Below are 25361 nucleotides of genomic sequence, written 5' to 3' on the forward strand. Positions count from 1 at the left end.
TCAGTTCCAAATTTATAATTTGGATTTCAAAATACGCTTTTTTAAAAGATTTTATTTATTTATTTGACAGACAGAGACCACAAGTAGGCAGAGAGGCAGTCAGAGAGAGAGGGGGAAGCAGGCTCCCCGCTGAGCAGAGAGCCCGATGTGGGGCTCGATCCCAGGAGCTGGGATCATGACCTGAGCCGAAGGCAGAGGCTTTAACCCACTGAGCCACACAGGTTCCCTGCACTTTATTTTTTTTTTTTTTAAGATTTTATTTATTCATGAGAGAGAGCAAGCCAGAGAGAGCAGGAGCAGGGGGGAGGGTAGAGGGAGAAGCAGACTCCCTGCTGAGCAGGGAACAGGGTGTAGGGCTCCACTCCAGGACCCCAGGATCATGACCTGAGCTCCAGACAGACACCTAATCTACGGAGCCACCCAGTCGCCCCTGAAATACACTTTAAAAGTATGTATATAGGATTGGGGAAGTAAGTGATGCAATTAACCGACCACAGCCTCAATCAGTCGTTAATTGTTGGGGTCTGGCCTGACTCAATAGAACACACGCTGAAAAACAAGCCCCAAGAAACTTATGCCTGAGAGAAATGTGCTCAAGGGCCTCTGAGCGCATGCTCGGACCTTCCCAACGCTTAGAACTGAAAAGCCCCTGGGGATCTGGGGTGAGTTGAGCAAGGAGGGGCCACAGTGACTCTTCCTTCACTGGCGAGGGTAGAAATAACAAGTCATACTTCCATAGTGTTTACAACGAGCCAGACTCTTCCTCAAACTTTAATTTTTTTAAAAAAAGATTCTATTTATTTATTTGGCAGAGAGAGAGGGAACACGAGCAGGGGGAGCAGGAGAGAGAGAAGCAGGCTCCCCATTGAGCAGGGAGCAGGATGCCGGACTCCATCTGAGTACCCAGCGATCATGACCTGAGCTGAAGGCAGCTGCTTAACGGACTGAGCCACCCAGGTGCCCCTTCCTCAAACTCTTGACACGTATCAACTCAGTTAATCATCCCCCCAAACCCGTAATAGTTACCATTTCTATCCCCATTTACCAAGATGAGAAAGTGAGTTAGAAAGGTTGGCAGCAATTTGCCCACGGTCCTACACTAGGAAGTGGTAGAGCCCGTTACTCACCAGGAAGCCATTGTGGGGTGGGGGTGGGGTCAGTAATATACCTCAAGTTCGAAAAACTGCACACCTTTAAGTTCAAAGTCAGGGCCTGATGACACATGTGATTTCGGAACTCCTTTTGACACAAGGAATTACACGGGGCGGGGGTGGTGGGGTGTAGGTGGGGGTGAGAGTTCCCTGTGTGCACGGTGGGGGAGAGGTCGCCGGTCAGTTCCTAGTGGGCGCAAGCTCTCGTCCTCTGTCAGAGTCCCCGAGCACTCGGGGCGGTGGCAGTACACAGGCAGAGCCAGAGCTCGCCGCCAGCCACGTGGCCCAGCCTGAGAGCCAGGGGGCTGTCCCGCAAGGGCGGGCCCGGGAGGAGGGGCTGGAGCGAGAGGACGCGCGGGCCGGGCGGAGTGCGCCTGCGCGCGGCGTGGGCCGGGCTGGGGGTGGGGTGGGGTGGCCGCTTAAAGCAGTTCCCCGCCCCGCTTTCGGGCCAGTCTCCGCGGTGCGCAGGCGCGGACCTCTCTCCTTGTCAGTCGGCGCCGCGTGCGGGCTACTGGCTCTGTGGCGGCGGCTAGTCATCGGCACCATGAGTGGCTTCAGCAGCGAGGAGCGCGCCGCGCCCTTCACCCTCGAGTACCGAGTCTTTCTCAGTGAGTGTCGGTGGCCCACGGCCCCTCCCCTCCCTCCAGCCCATTCATTCCCGGGCCTCGCCTCGCCTCCTACCCCGGCGCCTGCGGCCCGCGCTCCGCCCCTCGTCCCGGGCTCGGGTGGGGTTCCTCGGGCTGCCCGGGGCCTGGGCGGGCCCCCCGGTTTCACACGTCGCGCTCGCAGACGGGACGGCGGGGCTCGGCATTCCCCTTTCCCACGCGCGGTGGGACCCGACCCCGGGCCGGGCTAGTTCTGCAGGTGTCCTGCTCGGGCGGGCACCGTCTGATGGGAAAGGAAACCACCGAGTCACCTTAGAAGGCTGCCTGGGGGTAAACTAATCCTCGTAAGAGGATTGTTTGATTTGGAGGAACTGGGGCGGGGTGGATGACTCTCTGAGGACCTTAATTCCTGAACTGTAGCTCAGCTTGTGGGCATCCAGCAGGGTCCAATGCAACCCTGCGTTCTGCAGACGGGGAAACTGAGGCCGGGATCAGGAGCGGTCAGTGGAGGACCGAACCGATCCCCCAGGTTAGCGCTCCTGCCCCTCGCGCCGGGCTGTCCCGGGTAGCACAGATGCTGGGAAGGCGCCTTGTGAAACAGAAAGCTGTTCCCTTCAAGTCAAACAGGTGACGTCAGTCTGGGAAGCACGAGTGAGAAAGTGCCAAGTTTTTGCCCCTGGGCAGGGAATCGGCATCTGAGGGGGACCCACCCCAAGTCCGCACCTGGAGCTGCGCTTAGAGCCCCAGCGCGCTGCGGACTGGCTGAGCTCCGCTTTCCCTGGCGCACGACCTTTTTTGTCTTGCAGGTGGAGGAAAGCTACCTCGGGGTTATCTTTATCTCTTACCCGCCCCCCGCCAATCTTCTAGGAACAGATTATTGGAGACAACGGAGGTGTTCGAAAATGTGTCACCAAAGGCGTTTCTGTTTTAACTGTAAACACTTTTACTTGGGAGGAAACGGGCAGGTGCAGAGAAGTCTGCGTGTGGTGTGTGAAGGGTAGGAAAGAGCCGGATAGAGGGGGATGAAAGGGAATACGGAGAGAATGAACAAAGCTCCTAGCAAAAAGTAACCAGCTGTGGGAGGAAAAAGAAAGTAAACTCAAGTTTACGCATGTAGCTGAAGGTTACCATGTAAAATCCAGGAAGGGTGGGACTCTCCATTTTATTTAATTTAAATGAGTTGATTAAGGGCAGTGTGGGAACTTTTGACGAATAATTCACTAAACTGTTTTTCCTGGGTTTAGTGTTGGCTCCGGAATTGCTCCGTAAGAGGGATTTAGAGAGGTGACCCAAGAGTTGGAAGGTGGAGGGATGATTGGGGAATTGTCTTCAAGCGGTATTAAAACAGTTTTTAGGGACGCCTGGGTGGCTTAGTGGGTTAAAGCCTCCGCCTTCGGCTCAGGTCATGATCCCAGCAAATCGCATCGCGCTCTCTGCTCAGTGGGGAGGCTGCTTCCCGCCCTCTGTCTCTGCCTGCCTGTCTGCCTAATTGTGATCGCGCTCTCTCTGTCAAATAAATAAATAAAACTAAAAAAAAAAACACCCCAAAACAGTAGTTTTTACTTAGGTTATGTAATGGTCATATTTGATGGCCATTACGGAAGACCATAGCCACTCCTTGACTTTGGTACTGGCTAAAGTAACTTTTTATCAGAATTCTCTGGGACTTAAGAAATAACAATAATTAGAAACAACTCTGTAATTACATAATTTCAAGGGTTTTTTAAAATCACAGATTTCTTAGCACCCTTCCTTAGAGGATTTTTTTTTTTTTTTTACCTCTGTAATGTTACATTTGACAGGCTCTTTAAAACTGATAGTGGAGGAAAAAAAAAAAACTGATAGTGGAGGGCACCTGGGTGGCTCAGTTGGTTAAGCATCTACCTTCTGATGGGATCCTGATCCCCCGCCCCCCCCCAATCAAGCCACATGGGGCTCCGCAGGGAGCCTGCTTCTTCTCTCTCTACCTGCTGCTCCCCCTGCTAGTGCTAGGGTGCGCTCTCTGTCAAATAGATAAAATCTTAAAAAAAAAAACAAACAAAAAAACCAAAGAAACAAAACCTGATAGTGGATAGGATTGCAGAGTCACAGGTGACTCTGAAGGGACTGGGGTGGGGGGGGTAGTCACTGCTCAGTCTTTGCTGTTCCACCTTGGTTTTTAAATGTGAAGGGATATTGTATGGACTGACCCTTAGGTTTCTTAAAGAATAGTAAGGAAGTTTTGAAATTACTTTTTCGACATGGTAGTTAGATCTTTAGAATATAGAAATTACCTGTGAAAGTGTTTTTGGAACTTGATTATCCTTAAGAAATACAGTAATCTAACATGGCTCCTGGAACATTACTTAAGACAGTGGGGTTTTATAATTCAGCAAGTTCTCCCCGAGCCCAATTATTTCATTAGTTCTGTAAAATGTTAACTGATGTAAGATCAGTCCAGTACAATTTGATCCCCTTTTATATACCAGTCACTGCTAGACTCTGGGAATATAAAATAATATAAGGCAGCCCCTGCCCTCATTGTAGAGGCTGGTATCTGTTAGACACCTAAGGAAAGCGTAGGATGAAAACTTAACCCAGTCTTGGAAGGGTTTTTCTGGTGTGGGGAATAAAAAATGTCTATGTCACTCTTCTGGTGAATGGTGTTGATAATGGAGGGAAGCTCTACAAGTGTGTGTAGGGGGATATCTTTTTTTTTAAATTTTATTGTAAACCTAAAATTACTCTAAAAATTAAATATTTTTTAAAATGTGTACTTAATGCATCTGGAAATACAGTTAACAAAAAATTAGTAATAACTTTTTCTAATTCATTTTGCAGAAAATGAAAAAGGACAATATATATCTCCATTTCATGATGTTCCGATTTATGCAGATAAGGTAAGATGTCCTCATTTAAACATAGTCTCTTTACTCAGATCAGTTAGTTCTATATGAATTTTTATATAGGTCTTAATAAAAGCTTAAAATGCCTCATTGTGCTGTGAGTTAAAGGTACATTGACTGAATAAGAAGTCAGTCTTAATTCCAGATTATTTGGCTAAAGAAGCAACTATAAATTGGGGAAGGAATAGAGGAACAGACACAAGCTGCCTTGGTTTAGGAGCGCCTGGGTGGCTCAGTTGGTCAGGTGGCCGGCTTTTGGTTTCTGTTCAGGTCATGATGTCAGGGTCCTGGGATCGACCCTGCATTGGGGGTGGGGTGGGGGGGGGTCTCTGCTCAGCAGGGAGCCTGCTTCCCTCTCTCTCTGCCTGCCTCTCTGCTTACTGGTAATCTCTCTGTCAAATAAATAAATAAAATCTTAAAAAAAAAAAGAGCAAAATAAGCTAGAGTATTCAGTGACTACAGGAAGATTCAGTAATTTTAATGGATTGGTAGAGTTAAGATGCATAGTGTTAATAAAGGTTAAGTCTATGGGCTTTTTTCCTTTTTTTTTTTTTTTTTTTTAAAGAGAGAGAGCTGGTATGCAAATGGGAGAGGGTGGGAAGAGGCAGAGGGAGTAGGAGAGAGAATCTTAAGGAGGTTTCATGCGTAGTGTGGAGCCTATTGCGGGGCTCTGTCTCACGACCCTGAGATCATAACCTGAGCCAAAATCAAGAGTTGGATGCTTAACCAACTGAGCCACCCAGGGCGCCAGGTCTGTAGACTTCAAAAAGAGAGGTCTGTTCCTATGCTCACCAGTGAGCTGAAGAAACTGCACAAATTTACCACAAATTGGTAAGAATCTTACTTTGCTAGGAAAAAATGTCTACAACTATATATTCCAAAGTTTTTGTGATCCTTTGGAGGTAGAATTGCTAGTGACTCTTTCTGTTTTTATTTTCATTTTGCCTTTTTATATTTTCTAGTCTTTTTGCAAAGAGTGTGCATTATTTGTACAAATTTAACTATTTTTTTTTCATTCATAGCTTGTTTTAGATGCCTTCCCAATAATAGAAGATTGTAGTATATTTAGGAACCAACACAAGGACAAATGTCCGCTTCCTTTTTATACCTTTAAAAATTCTTTTTGGGGCACCCAGATGGCTCAGTCTGTGGTGCATGCGACTCTTGATCTCAGATTGTAAGTTTGAGCCCCACATTGGGTGTGGAGATTTTTTTATTAATGACCTCATGATGATGGAGTTTAAATGGTGCAGGGGCACCTGGGTGGCTCAGTTGTTAAGCGTCTGCCTTCTGCTTGGGTCCTGATCCTTTGGGTCCTGGGATCGAGACCCGCATCAGGCTCCTGGCTCTGCAGGAAGACTGTTTCTCCCTCTTCCACACCCTGTGCTTGTGTTCCTTCTCTCATGGTGTGTGTGTGTGTCTCTCTCTCTGTCAAATAAATAAATAAAATCTTAAAAAGAAAGAAAGAAAGAAAGAAAGTAAACGGTGCAGACCCAGGGGTTCCTGCTGAGCACGGCTCCCACACCCCTGAGGGTGCGCCCCTACTGACTGCCCAGCCCTCAGTCTAGCTGAAGGCTTCTGCTGCGGCTCATCCTGGAGACCCCGGACCTCCCACACTTAGCAGAAGAACAAATTGCAACCCAGACCCCAGCCAGAGAGCCTGGGATCCTAGAAGCCGCACGCCACCAGTAGAGGAGGGAGAGAGAATTGGCAGCAACATCCAGAACCTGAGTGGGAAGTGGAGGGGTGGGCTATTGTGTTTTTTTGTTGTGGTGGTATTTTATTAAATTTTTCCTTTTCTTTTCCTACTTATTTTGATGGACACCGTTCCTAGCTGCCCTGGCCTGTGCTCCTGTCAGTTGTGTCTGGTGGGGAGGTGCCCCAGCACCCCCAAGACTTCAGGGTTTCTGTTTGGGTCTAGTTTAGACCAAACTCACGTGGTGCTTCTGAGGAGCCTGCCTGAGCTGAGCTCCTCCTGGAGACAGTGGAGTGCATAGCTGGAGGCCAATTATGTGCCACAGTTATGGAGGGACCTCTAATTGGCATGGTTTTCCTGTGGGATTCTTAAAGTTGTATTTATTCAGAAACTAATTTGTTACATCTGATTTTCTGGGAGTTGATAGGAACTGCAGGATCCTTCCTCTTGAATTGACATTATTTGGTTGGCTTGATCATCTGTCTGGTGTATGATTTTTATATATATATATATATGTATATATGTATATCAAAGTACTTTACAGTAACCTCTCGTGCCATTTTGAGTAGCTAAGCGGTATAAAATGATGACTGAAAGTTTATTGATGGTAATTTGACATATAGATGTGCTAAGGAAGGAAAATATTTTCTTGACACAGAGTTGGTTTTTTTTGTGTTTGTGTCTTAGTCCGTTTGGGCTGCTGTGGCAAAATACTGAAGACTGGATAGCTTATCCACAGCAGAAATTATTGCTCACAGTTGTGGACCCTGTAGGTCTGCAAACAGGGTGCAAACATGGTTGGGTGAGGGCACTCTTCTGATCATGGACTTCTAGCTATGTACTTATGTGGAAGAAGGGGCCAGAGATCTCTCTAGAACCTCTTCTATAAGGCACTAACCCCATTCATGAGGGCTCCAGCCTCATGTCTTAAACATTTCCCAAAAGTCCCACCTACTGTACAGTCACCATTGAGGGTTAGGATTTCAGCAAATGACTTTTGCAGGGGATACAAACATTCAAACCATAGCTATAAGAAACTGGACAATATTCTAGCCAGCGGTCATGTGCTTCTAGCAGTTGCGGTGCCTAGTTTTTCCAAAATAGGACACAGAGACTACATTTTGGTGCCGTGTAAAACATCTTCACTCAGATTGTTCTGCGACGCCTAGAAGTCTTTGTGGGACTGACTGTGGCGATAACGTGGAATTACTCAATAAAGACTCAGCCTTTGTACCACCCTGGGCTGGCTCAAAAGCACAAGCTCTTGCAACAGCTCTGGATTTCACCAGTGGTCCAGACCTCAGTGACCCTAGGCACTTGAGATTCTTGTCTGAGAAGCAGGAAAGAGTTCTTTTGTTTTGTTTTTAAGGAAGTTTATACAAAACACAAAGAAGGGTGTGGTACACAGAAATCATTTTGGATTATAGCCTAAATAAAAGATGTGATTAATTCCATGGGTTAGAGAAGTGTGACTTTTTTTTGTTTTTTTAAATTCCAGTGTGATTAAGTTTATGTAAATACATTTTTATGTGTGTGGCTGTAGACTTTATCTCTAATATGGGCAGTCATTTGAGGAATAATGATGAGGGAATGTACCTTTCAGACAACTCTGTCAGCTCTACTAAGGAAAAATGCCCGAAGGCTTATATTGGGAACATATGTAAATATGGAACTATGTTTCTTTTTTCCTCTTCTAAAAGAACGTCAAGCTTATAATAGGTTGATGCTTCAGAAACTTAACAGATTTAATTTTTTTGTAGTTGTGTATCATTCTCTTTTTAAAAAAAAGATTTTATTTATTTATATGAAAGAGTGTGAGAGAGCGTAAGCAGGGAGTGTGACAGAGGGAGAGGGAAAAGCAGGCTCCCCACTGAGCAGGGAGCCTGACAAGGGGCTCCATCCCAGGACCCCAGGATCATGACCTGAGCTGAAGGCAGATGCTTAACTGATTGAGCCACCGAGGCACCATCTTTTTTATCCTTTTAAAAGATTTTATTTGAGGGGCACCAGGGTGGCTCAGTCGTTAAGCATCTCCCTTTGGCTCGGGTCATGATCCCAGGATCTTGGGATCGAGCCCTACATCAGGCTCTCTGCTCAGCGGGGAAGCCTGCTTCCCTCTCCCTCTCCCCCTGGTTGTGTCCCCTCTCTCACTGTCTCTCTGTCAAATAAATAAATAAAAATCTTAAAAAAAAAAAAAAGATTTTATTTTTAAGCAATCTCTACACCCAACGTGGGGCTTGAACTCATAACCCTGAGACCCCGAGGTCAAGAGTCATATGCTCTACCACCTGAGCCAGGCAGGCGCCCCTGCAGTTATGTATCATTCTTAACTTTCTAGAGAAATCTTTAGAGGGGATATACTCAAGTGGATGCTTTGTGAATAACTCACTTCCTTACAGGGTTTGTATTGTTTTGAATTTTCTATTCCTTTTTATAGAGAGCTCCTTAAATGGAAATTTTTTAAGTGTCACTGAATTAATAATTAAAATAATGTTTTCTTCCTGAACTTTCTATGTATATGGAATGGGTTTTCTGGATTTTTGTTTTGTTTTGTTTATCTTTTGGTTTCATGTTTTCTAAACCAAAGTTAGAACTGGGAACAGATGAAAACTGATGGTAATTAAATTTAATCGGCATGTCATAGGGCGCCTGGGTGGCTCAGTTGGTTAAGCAACTGCCTTTGGCTCAGGTCATGATCCCAGGGTCCTGGGATGGAGCCCCATGTCGGGCTCCTTGCTCAGCAGGGAGCCTGCTTCTCTCTTTCCCTCTGCCTCCTACTCTGCCAGCTTGTGCTCTCTCTCTCGTCAAAGAACTAAATAAAAATTTTTTTTAAAGATTTTATTTATTTATTTATCAGAGAGAGTGAGCACAGGCAGACAGAGTGGCAGGCAGAGGCAGAGGGAGAAGCAGGCTCCCTGCTGAGCAAGGAGCCCGATGCAGGACTCGATCCCAGGATGCTGGGATCATAACCTGAGCCAAAGGCAGCCACTTAACCAACTGAGCCACCCAGGCGTCCCCTAAATAAAATTTTTAAAAAATTAAAAAAAAAAACTTAATCGGCATGTCATAACTGAGAATAAACTGCTATCTCCCTGCCCCATCCCTGCCCCAGTGAGCTTGCAGGTGACTAAATTTTGAAAACAGATATTCTGTAATCTCTGTGGTCTGTCAACTTTGTCAAAAAGATAAAGTTGGGATGGATGATTAGATATGTGTATAACATACAGCCACAATGCCTGGCTTTAGAGGAAAGTCTCAGTAAACAATAAACCAAACAAAATGGTTATTTCTTTAGTCTTTCAGAGCTCTATTTTATAGAGTAAAAATCACGGAATCAAGAATAAGGAATGTAGATTTTAGTCCAGGTTTTGCTACTAACCGACTTTACGATATTGAGCAGGTTACTTCTACCCTGAGTAGTGTTAATCTTGGTGGTGTTTTTAGATTACATTCTGCACTGATGTCCCGTGATTCTGTGTGTATGGCTTATTGATGAAACCTTATTTAAGATCGTTGTAGAGGCTCCTGGGTGCCTCAGATGGTTAAGTGATGGCCTTCGGCTCAGGTCAGGATCCTGGAGTCCCAGGATTAAGCCCCGAATTGGGTTCCCTGCTCAGCAGAGAGCCTGCTTCTTCCTCTGCCCCTCAGTTCGCTTGTGCTCTCTCTCAAATAAATAAAATCTTAAAAAAAAAAAAAATCACTGTGGGGAAAAAAAGGTCAAAAAATATTGTTTCTGGGGCACCTGGATGGCTCAGTCGATGGAGCATCCCACTCTTCCTTTCCGGCTCCAGTCGTAATCTCAGCGTCCTGGGATTGAGCCCTGCCATGGGCTTTCTGCTCAGGGGGTGTCTGCTTGTCTTCCTTTCCCTCTTCCCTCTTAGGAGCACACCAGCATGCTCTTTCTCAAATAAATATATAAATCTTTAAAAATATATATTGTTACTATTTGTTGAATGCTTCCTGTGGCTTAGGTACTATGCTAAAGCCTTTATGTGGATTATATCAGTTAGCCATCATGTCATGTCATTCTCTGAGCTGGATTCTTTCATTAGCCCCATTGTCAAGGATCAGTAACTAGAATTTCAAGTGTGACAGTGGCAGGCTTGAAACCCAGGCATTCTGACTCAGAACCTGTGTTTTTTTTAATTAATTAATTAGTTAATTAATCAGTTTGAGAGAGAACAAGCGAACAAGTGGTTGGGGTAGAAGGCAGAGGGTGATAGAAAAGCAGGTTCCCTGCTGAGCTGGGAGCCCTGGATCTTGACCTGAGCCCAAGGCAGAGAGTTTAACCGACTGAGCCACCCAGGCATCCCTCAGAAACCTGTGGTCTTAACCACTGTGCTATATATATATACTTCCTTGAATGATTATGTGTGTGTGGTGGATTTTACTTTGTGCCTTTTATATTTTCCAAATTTCCTACAGTAAATATCTGTTTGATAATGTGGAAGAAAAGGTTTACTTTATTTATTTAAGCTTAGAATTCAAGGGAAATGCCTAAGAACTTTCTTCCTTTGGATAGGCTCTGAAGTCTTCTAGTCCAGGGATTCTTGGTGACCTCCAGGCCCTGAAATGGCCAGCATGGATTTCTGAGGTTCTGTGAACTCTATGACACTATAATTTGGTGTATATGTGCATTTTTCTTGGGAAGGGTTCTGTGGTCAAAATTGTTAGTCATTGGGGCGCCTGGGTGGCTCAGTGGGTTAAGCCTCTGACTTCGGCTCAGGTCATGATCCCAGGGTCCTGGGATCAAGCCCCGCATCTGGCTCTCTGCTCGGTGGGGAGCCTGCTTCCCGCCCCCCTTCTCTCTCTGCCTGCCTCTCTGCCTCCTTGTGATCTCTGTCAAATAAATAAATAAAATCTTTAAAAAAAAATTGTTAGTCATTGAAAATCATAGAAAAGTTTGACAGCTGGAAATGCAGTCTTTTGCTTGATTTTATGAAGAGAAGAAAGTAAATAGATTATGGTTATAATATCTGTTTTTAAATTTTAGTTCTATTAATCAATTAATCAGTCAATCTCTTTAAAGTTCTCTTAAAGCTCATCTGAATGGGGATGGATAGGAACTTGTTCTTAGTTATGACACATCAGTTAAGTGTTTTGTTTTTTTTAAGATTTTATTTATTTGACAGAGTGCAAGCAGAGGGAGCAGCAGGCAGAGAGAGAGGGAGAAACAGGCTCCCCACTAAGCAAGGAGCCTGAGTCCGATGCAGGCCTCCATCCCAGGGCTCTGGAATCATGATCTGAGCCAAAGGCAGACACTTAACCAACTGAGCCACCCAGATGCCCCTCAAATAGACTTTTATCATTTGTCAATGAAATAATTAGAATCCATTTACTTTTTCTTTTTAAAAAATTAAAAAAAATTTTTCAGCTTTACTGAGGTAGGATTGACAAATAATCATGTGTTTATGGTATACAGTGTGATGTTCTGATGTATGTGTACACAGTGAAATGATTCCCCCCAGTCAAGCATACTGACCTCTTCATCACTTCACATACTTACTTTCTGCATGTGTGTTGAGAATACTTAAGATCTACTGTTTTAGCAGATTTTGTTAAACCATGCTGTACATTAAGATCTCTAGAACTAATCAGTCTTATAATGGAAAGTTTGCATTTCCTCTTTTCCTCTAGCTCCGGGAACCATCATTCTACTCTGTTTTTATGAGTTTGACTTTTTTAGATTCCACTTAAAAGTGAGATCAGACAGTATTTGTCTTTCTCTGATTTAATTCACTTAGCATAATGTCTTGTATGTTCATCCATGTAGTCACAGTGGCAGGATTTGGATTTCCTTCTCTTTTAAGGCTGAATAATATTTGTGTATGTGCGTACACATATATTTATGTACATATGCCACATCCGTTGACGGACACTTAATTTGTTTCTGTGTCTTGACTATTGTGTATAATGCTGCAGTAAACATGGGAGTGCTCTTCAACACTATGATTTAATTTCTTTTGGATATATACCTAGAAATGGGATTCCTGGATCATGTGGTAGTTCTATTTTTTGGGTTTTGAGGAACCGCCATGCAGTTTTCCATAATGGCTGCACTAATTTATATTCCCACCAACGGTGCACAAGGAGGAATCCATTAATGTTTAATAGCTTAGAGTATATCCTATAATCAAAAAACCAACTTTGAAAAAACCTAGAACTAAGGGTTAAGAGCCATTGTCACTTGGGGAGCACTTAATAAGGTATAGTATCCTTAGAAATGATGAAATCTGGTACACCTTTTAAAAAAAAATTTATTTATTTGACAGAGACAGTGAGAGAGGGAGCACAAACAGGGGCAGCTGGAGAGGGAGAAGGAGACTCCTCGCTTAGCAGGGACCTCCCACCCCCCAATGAGGGCTCGATCCCAGGACTTTGGGATCATGACCTGACCCAAGCCACCCAGGCACCCCTGGTACCCCTTTTCAAAAGCCCTTTCTGGGGCTGGAACATTTCCTTATTCATTATGTGAGCTCTTCTGATAGGGATTTTATATCCCCAAATTATTCTAGAGGTTAAAAAAAAAAGGGCAAGCTGCCCTTGTTTTTTATTAGCCTCTTGCTTGATGTCTAATCTCTAGTTATATTTAGAAAAAAAAATCCTCTCTACCACCGTTTTCTGCCAATTTTATTGCAAAACAGAAAAATGAAAGGAAGGATGTTGGAATCAGAGAGTGATTTTGTATTTCTTCCTATGTCTGACATTTACTTGATTCCTGAAAGTATCCAGAGAAAAACATGATGGGTCAACTTGAAAATGCTAATTTAAGCCACTTACGTAATTTTGCAATATAGCATGTCATGTTCAGTAGGCTTCAGATCCCGTGTTGGAAATAGATCATAAGTCATGAGGTGTTCAAAGGTCTCCCAGTAAAGACACATTTAACTTTACTACTAAGATTCAGGGATGGCATATAATTAAGAGCATGTTCCCTATATGCACATACTTACTTTAGTAGTAATAGCCTACCAAAAAGCTATAGCCTGTTCATTAGTAAACAACTCATTAGACTACTAATTTGACCCACAAGGAAAATAACCAGTTTGGAGATGAAACGTATGGTCACCATACTACTGTAATATTCCTGTTTAATCAGTGAAATTAAAAGACTAATCAAGATATAGGTTACATTTCTTCTATTCCTAAAATACTTCTGTTTAAAATCTTTTTGATTTAGGGGCACCTGGGTGGCTCAGTCGGTTAAGCATCTGTCTTTAGCTCAGGTCATGATCTCAGGGTCCTGGGATCAAAGTCCACATCAGGCTCCTTGCTCAGCAGGGGGCCTGCTTCTCCTTCTCCCTCTGTCCCTCTGGCTTGTGTGTGCGCACATGCTCTCTCTCTCTCTCTCAAATAAAATCTTTGAAAAAAATAAAATCATTTTTATTTAATGGAGTGATGTAATTAATTTTAGCCTTAAGTTTCTAATTTCCTTAGAGTCTGGACACCTTTAACATTGACATTCTTATTGGTGAAATGATCATAAACCTGGGAAATAAGACTTATGTGTTGACTTTGGGAAGTCAGAGCTAAAACTATGGTTTGCCTTTCCTCTGCCTCCTATAGGCTTGTCAAAACCATCAAACTAGGGGTAGAGGTTAGTACCTCTTCCTTCCTTCCTCTGAAACTGTAAGGAGCTGAGAGCTTGATGCCAGAGCAGGGATTTAGAATCAGAGCATAATAAAGTGGAGAACAGAGTTCCAAGCAGCTCTGACAATGGGGATAATTAGCCCAAAGACCCAGGATTGAGCTTAGTCATAGTTGAAACCAGTTGGGATTAGAGAAAAAGGCATGAATTTGTAACTGGGTGGTACAAAATATCCTAAAATCTTGTCTCAGTATCTTAAATGCATAAATGTTGGAAATGGAAGAATGCATGATTTTTTCCATTTGTTAATTGTAGAATCCCCCAAAACATAAGATTGACCATCTTCAGCATTGTTAAGTGTACAGATCGGTGATGTTGAGTACGTTCACATTGTTAATGCAGCCATCACCACTCTTCATCTCCAGAATTCTCTTAGGTTGGCAAAGCTGAAACTCCCCCCACCCCCACCCAGATTCCCTGGCAGCTATCCTGCTTTCTGCCTCTATGAATTTGACTTCTTTAGATACCTCATGTGAGTGGAATCATACGGTATTTGTCCTTTCGTGACTGGCTTATTTCATTTATCGTGTCCTCAAGACTAGTGGTGAATAGAATAAAAGCTCTTTTATCTCCCTAAAAGTTGGATCTCCAAATCAGGTTGTTCCTGTGTGGAGGCCTTAGGCTGGGGACACCTGGGGGGCGTCCATAAACCTGGGTGAGGGATCTTATCTGTGAAATGAATGTTTAGCACATTTTCAAGGGTTCATCTACGTTATAGCATGTGTCAGAATTTTCTTCCATTTTTTGGGTTGCTTCTACATTTTAGATTTTGTGAATAATGCTGCTAGGACATGGGTGTACAAAGACCTCTTGATGACCCTGCTTTCAGTTCTTCTCGGTATATATGCAGAGGTAGAATTGCCGGATCTATGGTAATTCTGTTTTTAATTTTTGGGGGAACTGCTGTTTTCCACAGTGGCCGTACCATTTTACATTTCTACCAATAGCGCACAGGAGTTCCAGTTAGAATGCATAGTTTAACAGAAAAAGTGTTTCCAGCAATGGAGTAATTGGTTGGATTTCTTATATTGCCCTGAAAGGCCTGAGGATCACTGGTCCCCTGAACAACTCCTTGAATTGTAGCCATGGTATCTAGGAGAAATAAACTATTCTTTAGTAGTAGTTCCTGCTAAAGAATGAAGCTCCTGTTGTACATCAAAATACTTAAATAACACCTCTGTTGTGATAATAATTGGAGAGAATAATTACTAAAAGCTATAAGCTCATTGCTTTTAAAAAAGATACAGTAATTACTATGGCATCTCTGTAAACATTCATTTTATAGACAAGATCCCTCACCCAGGTTTTTAGACGCTGTGGACATCCCCCCACCCCGAAGCTGTCCCCAGCCTGAGGTCTTCACACAGAAACAACCCGATTTGGAGATCCAACTTTTAGGGAGTTGAAAAGAGCTTTTATTCTGTTCACCGCTAGTCTCCAGTGCTTGGAAAAGTAGCAGAACAGTGGCACTCAATGATTCATTATTTGTTGAAAGAAAATGAATGAATCGACTCTGAGGTTCTTTATAGGATACTCCTTGCTATTTTTTGGCCTAGCTAATTTCTTTTTTTTTTTTTTTAAGATTTTATGTATTTATTTGACAGACAGAGATCACAAGCAGGCAGAGACAGGAGGGAGCAGGCTCCCTGCTGAGCAGAGAGCCCGATGCAAATGGGGGGGGGGGGAGGCTTGGTCCCAGGACCCTGAGATCATGACCTGAGCTGAAGGCAGAGGCTTTAACCCACTGAGCCACCCAGGTTCCCCTGGCCTAGGTAATTTCTAAAAAGCACCAAACCTTCAGACATTTGTAATTCTTCTGTTTGCAGTAGAGTTATCTTACCATTTTCAGAAAGATATTTTCTTCCCTGTAATGTTGGTTCATCCTTTCTTTGTTGGTTCATTCTTTCTTTTCTTTGCTTGCTTGCTTCCCATTGTAGTTATGTAGGTTTGGAATATTAGGTAATGTGGTTTTTGAGGATCTATACATACTTTTCATTTAATTCAATTAAAGTGCTTAATATAGTTACCAAATTTCAAATTCTTATATTTTATCTCTATTTGCTACTTTTTCACTTGAGATAATTTATTCACTTGGTAATGTTTAAAAAAATTAACCAATCTCCTTGGTTTTGCCTTCTTAGTTACTCTTTTACGTGGTAACAGCTCCATCTTGTGAACCTTTAGGATATTGCTGCTGAAAAGTCCTGACTCATTCATAAACGCAAAGATCTTCCATTTTAATACCTGAGGAGGGGTATGAGATGGACATAGTTCTTGAAAACATATAGTGCAAAGAATGAAATTTAATCAAGGATTAGGTCTATCCATGAACAATGTATTACTTTTTCTAAACCACACAGTTATTACTTTACAGGGATAGAGCACTTAGTGCTCTATATTTAAATCTCTATATTTAAATATATTTAAATATATTTAATTATAATTATATATTGATTATATATAATTATAATTAAATATATTTAAATATAAATGCTCTATATTTAAATCCTGGATTTAAATATCTCTAATTTTTTGTGAGTTTTATGTTATATCAGGTAGGTGTTAAGAGGCTTGGAGCAGAAACGTGTGAAAAGCTTTAGTCTTCCCCGGTTTGACCATGAGCTTACATAACTGACAAGTTTTAGACAATGAACTCTAGCTTTTCTGTTTGCTTAAAAGGAACAGCAGGATAATTATTGGCTTAAAACTGTAAACTTACTTCCTTGCAACTTACCAGTTCGTTTTTCTTTCTTTTTTTTTTTTTTTAAGATTTTATTTATGTATTTATTTGATAGAGAGCAGGAGTGAACACAAGCAGGGGGAAAGGGAGAAGCAGGCTCCCTGCTGAGCAGGGAGCCCAACCTGGGGCTGATCATGGCTTGAGGTGAAGGCAGTCGCTTAATGTACTGAGCCACCCAGGCGCCCCTCAGTCCCTGTTTTTGATGTGAGGTAGCAGAGAAGTAGTCCTAAGAAGTGTGTAGCTAAGTGATTTTCATTTGAAGTCCACTTGTAAAAATACACATTTTATAAAAGAACAATTGCAGATTTGGCTTCATGTGTGCCTTTTGCAGAAGCTGTAAACAGAAAAACTGTATTTAAAGTTTTATTCCGTGGTGAAAATAATTTTCTGACCATTTAGAGCTTGGTTTAAGGCTGTAAACTAATTACAGTAGAACTACCATGGGTTAAAATATTTTTGGAACTTTATGTGCTCTTCAATGTCAAATTTCTTGTCTTTTTGAGGAATACTTGATTTTTTAAAAAACATTTAAGTTGGAAGAAGAATGTGGGTTATCAAGTTGATTGATTTTGTGTGAGGCTAAAACTAAAGTATGACAAAGTAATTAAATGGACTTGGGGTTTATCTTACAAACAGCCTCTGAAGTCAGAGTTCCAGAAGCATCTTGAACAATTACAGTCCCACTGGGGGAAGTGAAGAGCCTTTGGAGATGATCGCTTTGAAGATGGCCTTCCTCACATATACAAGTTTTGTTATGTTTAAAAACTCTTTTTTTTAAAACTTTTTTTTTTAATATTTTATTTATTCATTTGACAGAGAGAGACCGCAAGTAGGCAGAGCAACAGACAGAGAGAGGGGGGGGAAGCAGGCTCCCCGCTGAGCAGAGAGCCCGATGTGGGGCTCAATCCCAGGACCCTGGGATCATGACCTGAGCTGAAGGCAGAGGCTTAACCCACTGAGCCACCCAGGCGCCCCAAAAACTCTTTCTTTCCTATAGGACATTCTTACCTACCCCCCAACATTTTATTTTGAAAAATTGATTATGTTTACTGAAACATACAAAACAGTTGAAAGAATTATACTACAGACAAGCACACACCCACCACTGTGATTCTACAGTTATTTTGCATATTTGCTTTATCTCTTCATTCATTAGTCAGTCTGATTTTTTTGATGAATTTTGTTGAAAGCCCATTGACTTCAAAGGTCCAATCCAATGAACACTTTAACTTTGGAAGAACTAGGGTGTGCTCACTTAAGTAAGAGAACCAGTTAGCTCCTGTGACCTTCTCCATTCTGTTTTTTTCAGGATGTGTTCCACATGGTTGTTGAAGTACCACGCTGGTCTAATGCAAAAATGGAGGTACGTTTCCTCTTACGTTGATAATCAGACTTAGGATATTAATTTTGACCTAGCCAAACTGATTTGTTCAAGGGTTCCATGGCTGAGGTCGAAGATTTTCTTGTTGCTAGTCCCAGTCTGTTTTCCAGTTGGATCTCCTGTTGCCTGCCAATCTCTCACTTGAGCTCTAACTCATTTACTGTTTGCAAATATGCCACGAACTTTCCTTCCCCACGCCTTTGCTTCTGGCATTCTGGAAGCCTGGAATTACCTTTTTCTCCTGTCTTGTTCCCCTAAAGTTCATCACTGACTCCTCCACAGAGTCAAACAGGCTTTCTTTAGTTGCCCCAGCCACCTGTGATTTTATTGAAATTTCTGTTGCATTTTGTTCTTTCTGATGATACCTAATAGGTCTGGCTTTTTGTTGTAGATGTTACATATTTTATATCACTTAAACTTTTTGACTGTAACCACATTTTGTATATATTATATACTCAAATATTTGAATAAATTTAAATGTTTTAAAGGAAAGTTTAAGTTGGATAATATTTATTTTGCCCTTTTACTAAAAACCTTAAAACACTTATCAAATGTTAGGATTTATTCCAGCTAATTTAGTTTTTGCTTTCTGGAATAAGTAAATTTTTTTTTTTGTTTGTTTCTTTGTTTTCCCTTCTATATACCTCAAATAAGTTTTCCACTTAAAGGCTGTTCATGGATTAACTTTTATATCAAATCATAAAAATGTGAGAGGTAAAGTAAGTCATTAAAGTGGAATTAGGGGATGTGCATTCCTTAATTCATTTCCTTAAATTCTTATCTGAATAGTATTTTATATCCAAATATACAATGATTTGAAATTTTTTATTTCAGATAGCTACAAAGGACCCTTTAAACCCAATTAAACAAGATGTGAAGAAAGGAAAACTCCGTTATGTTGCAAATTTGTTCCCTTATAAAGGATATATCTGGAACTATGGTGCCATCCCCCAGGTATGTCTCTGATTGCTCAAAATGTACTTTTTAGCTTATCAAAAATTAACCTATTGCTGCTAGTGAGAAAGATTTAAACACAAGCAGAAAGTTTTTGCTATAGATGTTAACAACATAAGAGTAATTATAATACTTTCTTGAGCAACTTATTTCCAAGATAAACTGAAAGATAAAGGTTTACAATGTTTAAATTCACATTTGAAAGTTTATTCTTTTCTGAAATCTTTATTTTTCTATATGGACTGGTTGTAAAGCACGCACATGGTTTCTTTACAGAATGAGTAGCAAACCCATTATAAGAACCTATATGTATATACAGCCTAGTGGCTGAAAACACTGATTTTTGGTACCACATCCCACGTCTGCTGTTTGGCTCACCTAACTTGCCTTTCTTGCTTCCTGAAACCTGTCTTCCCAAGATATTATTAGCACTTAGCTCTTATGGCTATTGAACCTTGCACATGGAAGCTTTTATGTTGAGAGGCCTGATTTCTTCTTACCGCCAGTCTTTTTGTGGTAAAGTAGTAAATGGTTCTATTGCCCTAAGCAGCCAGCACTTTGAGGAGGGAGGCTATCTGCACTGTTTACCAAGTTGTCCCCAGCACCATGCCAGTGGGTATAGTAGGTTCTTATTTAAGTGAAGAGCCACTAGAATCATGTCTATTGTGAGTAAGTGATGGCTATTTAATTCTGATTCAATAGGCTAATGCCTGTGGTACTGAATGATTTTTGCACGAAATACTCAATTTTACTCTTTTCCTGTTGATAAATGGTTTGTTTTTATTAGCCAGTAAGTCTCTTAAGTGCAGTCTACTGTGAAACAGTGTGAAAGTTACCAGAACATAGACCACACTCCCCGAGCTTGTTAGGTGATCACAAAGTCGTTTGTCTGCCTTTATGGCACCTCACTCTGTATTTCACTTGATTTAGTAGTTAGCCTCAAAACATCGTCCCTTTGGGAAGACACTACCAAAAGACTTACTCTTCTGGAGGCTGGATTTGGCTTTGTTGCATCCAGTCTTCCTTTAGCCCCCTTCACTTTTCTGTTTCTGCCTTTCCTCCCGCTGAGTAGGTGAACAAATCTTGAGGAGTAGGTTCTAGACTGGGGGAGCAAAGAACTAGAACAATAGCTACATTTTAATCTTGTAGACCAGCCGCTCCTCTGTGAGATGCTCTACAAGGAGTCGGGAAATAAAGCCAGTGACTGAAAGCTCCAGAAAATCCTGATTAATAAACCTTTCAGTCTTGGATCCTGGTCAGTGATGACCCTTGCCACCAGAACATCTCGTTTCCATTGTAGTAGTATTCTCTCCCCATCTCTGTTGTGGAAATTTATTCCAAGGAAAATCTAGTTAGAAGATAGTGAGCACGAAGAATTCATCAAACGCACTTTACTTTTAATGTACTTTTTAGGTAAATATTTGGTTTTGTATTTGTGTTTGCATGTTCTTTTGGCTGTTAGGTGGTTGGTGTTTGTTTTATACAGCATGGTTATTGGGAGCCTCACTGGCTCCCAGTCCTGTGACTCTTGATCTCGGGGTCGGGAGTTCAAGCCTCCACACTGGGTGTGGAGATTGCTGAAAATAAATAAATAAATAAATAAACAAACTTTTAAAAGGGGAAAAAAGATCATTCTCTGTTTTATTTATTTATTTAAAATTTGTTTATTTGACAAAGAGAGACACAGCGAGAGAGGGAACACAAACAGGGAGAGTGAGTGGGGGAGGAGCAGGCTTCCGGGGCAGGGAGCCCGATGTGGGGCTCAATCCCAGGACCCTGGGATCATGACGTGAGCCGAAGGCAGATACTTAACCACTGAGCCATCCAGGTGTCCCCATTCTCTGTCTTAAAGCTTAAAGTCAGTTTAGCATATACAGCATAGCATATTTAGCATAATAGAGCCCCAGCAGTTAATTATAATTATTGTACCCAGTGAAGAGTCTTAGATGTGAATAAAGAATTTCTTAAAAATGAGAAGAAAAGTGGCACCTGGGTGGTTCAGTGGGTTAAGCCTCTGCCTTCAGCTCAGGTCATGATCTCAGGGTCCTGGGATCGAGCCCCGCATTGGGCTCTCTACTTGTCGGGAAGTCTGCTTCCCCGCCCCCCTCTGCCTGCCTCTCTGCCTACTTGTGATCTCTGTCACGTAAAAAAAAAAAAAAAAAAAAAAAAAAGAAGAAAATAGCTGAAGATTCATGTTTTTGCAGAAAGACTCTTGGGATATGACCTTTTAAAGTCCAGCACAGTCCACTTTGTCAGTAGCATGTGTAGGAGTGATACACTCTTGGCCTTATTATTGTTATTACTTTTTAGACTTGGGAAGACCCAGGACACAATGACAAGCACACTGGCTGTTGTGGTGACAATGATCCCATTGATGTGTGTGAAATTGGAAGTAAGGTAATGGCTCTGAAGTATTTTTCTGTAGTGTTAAGATGATAGTCACGAGGTATACAGAGTTCATACTTTAAAAAATATTGCGAATAAAATACGAGTATTAGCAAAATAATGATGTCTCTTTGGTAAATTAACAGCTTCTGGTTCATCTAAGCATTTGTATACTATAATCTGTGCATTGAAACCTAGTCTAGAAAAGTGTGTACATACGCATGCGTGACTGTACGCACATGTGGGAGAAGTAGAGGTGTTCTGTATGCTTCAGAAGGCACATGACTGGTCAGTATGTGAAGAGTACCCGGAGGCAAATTTCATCTCAGTGCAGGGCAAACCTTGCCTAATGAACCGCCCCATGCCAGATAAGCTCATGAGAGGGAATTTCTTTATCATGGAGAGAATTTCTTTATCAAGTAGGGCTGCTCTAGGATTATGACTACAGTTATATTTCTTAATGATCTGTCTCAGGCTCAGGGAAATAGTTAACTGAAAAGAAAGCTGTCATTAATGTTTTTAACTCATAAAGTTAAGTCGTATTGTATAACTTGCCTAATTCAGCCAGGGGGTGGGGGACATAGAAGTCAGTGATCCATCACTCACATACAACCCAGGTGCTCTCCTTAATACCCATCACCCACCCACCTCCCCCGAGCAACCCTCGGTATGTTCTCTATCGATAAAAGTCTCTTATGGTTTGTTTCCTTCTCTCCTTTTTACTTTTCCCCCTTCCCATATGTTCATCTGTTTTCTTTCTTGAATTCCACATATGAGTGAGATCATATGGTATTTGTCTTTCTCTGACTGACTTATTTCAAGAAAACACATTTAAATAGGAGTTTGAAACATTATGGAGGATTTATTTTTTGGCACAATCAGTGACAGTTCAAAAAATATGAATTATCCTGAACCATGCAATTGCTTAAGTAATAAGGGTAATAGGTAATAATAGTAATAATAGGGAATAATAATAATATAATAAGGGTACCTATTTTCAATTTTGATAGGACTGACAGGGATTTGCTTGTTTAGCTTTTTAAAAATTGCTCAAAGAAACAATTTTAAGGTAAGTTTGCAGAAACTTGGCATCTTCCATATTTCTTGTTATCTGCCAAGTAGAACTTTTCTTCCAAAGGTTCATTCTGTAGTATTGTCCTAACTGTGGTTATTGACTCTCAGGTATGTGCGAGAGGTGAAATAATTGGGGTGAAGGTTCTGGGCATACTGGCTATGATTGATGAAGGGGAAACTGACTGGAAGGTCATTGCCATTAACGTGGATGATCCTGATGCAGCCAATTACAATGGTAAGGAAATCTGAAGATCTGATCTATGTCTAAATCTTATGCACCACCAAACTTAACCTATGATGATAGAATTGCCTTCAAGAAGCGATAAGCAATAAGCCCATGCCTTCAAACTGTTAAAGAATGGAGAAGCAAGGGGTGCCTGGGTGGTTCAGTTGGTTGAACAGCTGCCTTCAGCTCGGGTCATGATCCCAGAGTCCTTGAATCAGCAGAGAGCCTGCTTCTCCTTCTCCCTCTCCCTCTGCCTGCTGCTCTGCCTACTTGTGCTCTCTCTTTATCTCTCTGTCAAATAAATAAATAAAATCTTTAAAAAAGAGTGGAGAAGCATAACATTGGACAAAGCATTGTTACTGCACATAGGGAACTTCCTAATAATTAACTTAAAATTAACTAAACTTTCTCCTTCATTCCAGAAAAGAAAAAAACTGGTAGTTTGTGTTGACTATTTTCCATCTTCCTTCCATACATACTAGCATTTACTTGCTCTATTTATTTATTTAAAAAAAAATTTTTTTAAAGATTTTATTTCTTTATTTGACAGAGGGAGAGATCACAAGTAGGCAGAGAGGCAGGCAGAGAGAGAGGGGGAAGCAGGCTCCCTCTGGAGCAGAGAGCCTGATGCGGGACTCGATCCCAGAACCCTGGGATCATGACCTGAGCTCAAGGCAGAGGCTTTAACCCCCTGAGCCACCCAGGTGCCCCTTAAAAATATTTTTTATTGAGCTATGATCTGCATACCATAAAATTTGTTTTAAAAAATATATATAATTCTATGATTTCTCATATATTCACTCAGTTGTGCAAATATCACCACTATCTAATTCCAGAACATGTTCCCCACCCTAAGAGGAAGCCCCATAACCATTAGCAGTCACTCCCTGTTCCCACTTCCTGCTGTCCCTGGCAACCACGAATCTATCGTGTGTCTTTATGGACTTGCCTGTTCTGAACATTTCGCACAAGTGGGATCGTATGATAACGTGTCTGTCTGGCTTCTTTTATGTAGCATCATGTTTTCAAGTCTCATTTACATCATAATACATATCAGTACTTCATTCCCTCCCCCTTCTTTTGGTGGTATAATTCACTTAACACAAAATTCACTGCTGTAACAGTTTTAAAGTGTATAGTTCGGTGGCATTTAGTACATTCACAAGGTTGCGTGACCATCAGCACTGTCTAGTTTCAGGACATTTCATCACTCCAAAGGAAGATGCTACCTCTAAATGGTCACTCCCTAGGCCCTTCTCTTCCCAGGCCTTGGCAGCCACTAATCTGCTGTCTGTCTCCATGGATTTTCCTATCCTGGATATTTCATACACATGGAATTTCACACACATGCAGCTTTTCGTGTCTGGTTTCTTTTACTTAGCATAATGCTTACTAGGTGCATCCATGCTGTAGCTCGTATCAGCACTCCTTTTTATGGCTGAATTCTATCCGTTGCATGGATCTATGCCACATTTTGTTTATCCATTCATCTGTTGATAGACATTTGGGTTGTTTTTGGCTGTTAGGAATAATGCTACTGCTGTGAACATTCCTGAACAAGTTTTTATGTGGACATACGTTTTTAATCCTCTGTACAGATACCTAGGTGTGGAGCTGCTGAGTCATATGGGGACTCTCATATTTAACCTTTTCAGGAATGGCCAAACTCTTTTCCAAAGCAGCTGCACCATTTTACAGTCCTGCCGCTGGCCATCAGTGTTCTAATTTCTCTACTTGCTCACTTGTTACCTTTTTTTTTTTATTATAGCCTTTCTAGTTCTTTATGTATTCTGGATACTAGACCTTTATGAGATACATGATTTACCTGTATTTTCTTCCATTTTGTAGATTGTCCTTTAATTTTCTTAATGAAAGCACTCAAGTTTTCCATTTTTATGTAATTTATCAATTTTTCTTCTGTTTCTTGTACTTTTGGTATCGTATCTAAGAAACCATTACCTCTAGTCCAAGGTCCTAAAGATTTACACTTATGTTTCTTTCTAAGAGTTTTATAAATTTAGTTCTCACATTTAGGCCCTTGATCTGTTTTATGTTAATTTTTGTATATGGTATGAAGTGGGAGGCCAGCATCATTCTTTTGGATATGGAGATCTATTTGTCCCAGCACCATTGCTGAAGACTATTCTTTCCTCCATTGAATTGTGTTGGGATTATTACTGAGAATCAGTTGGCCATAAATGTGTGGGTTAGTGCTATAATCTGATTGTCTGAGTCCTTTTTGAAAAAGAAATGTTTATACCTTGTAACTCTATCTTGTTTTCATGACTATTTTTATATTAATCTTGTCTCTAGTTAATGATCGAACCCATTTTCATTATTGAATTGGTCTTCTCTTGCCTGTCTGAAATAGTCTCAATGGACTAAAATCAAGGTGTCAGCAGGATTGTGTTCCTTCTGGAGGCTCCAAGGAAAAATATTTTTCCTTGCATTTTCTAGCTTCTGAAGACTGCCCATATTTCTTGATTCATGTCCCCTCTTCAAAGCCAGCAACTGTAAGGCAAGTCTTTATCACCCTCTTCCCTGACTGACTCTTCTGCCTTCCTCTGCCACATAAAGACCTTTAAGATTAAGCCCAGCCAGATATCCCAGGATTAT

General features: G+C 41.5%; 1 protein-coding gene across 1 annotated transcript in view; it reads left to right on the forward strand.

Annotated features, from left to right (window-relative positions):
* Positions 1-1607: 1607 nt before the first annotated feature.
* PPA1 (inorganic pyrophosphatase 1) overlaps positions 1608-25361 on the forward strand; it is a 34911-nt gene continuing 11157 nt past the window's right edge. The window contains exons 1-6 of the mRNA XM_080823237.1: positions 1608-1759; positions 4577-4635; positions 18035-18088; positions 18941-19060; positions 21371-21457; positions 22628-22754. Of these exons, the coding sequence (XP_080679363.1) occupies positions 1696-1759; positions 4577-4635; positions 18035-18088; positions 18941-19060; positions 21371-21457; positions 22628-22754 (511 nt within the window). The 5' untranslated portion in view covers positions 1608-1695. The remainder of the gene's footprint in view (positions 1760-4576; positions 4636-18034; positions 18089-18940; positions 19061-21370; positions 21458-22627; positions 22755-25361) is intronic.

This window comes from Martes martes (assembly GCF_963455335.1).
Source record: "Martes martes genome assembly, chromosome: 14".
Taxonomy (NCBI): domain Eukaryota; kingdom Metazoa; phylum Chordata; class Mammalia; order Carnivora; family Mustelidae; genus Martes; species Martes martes.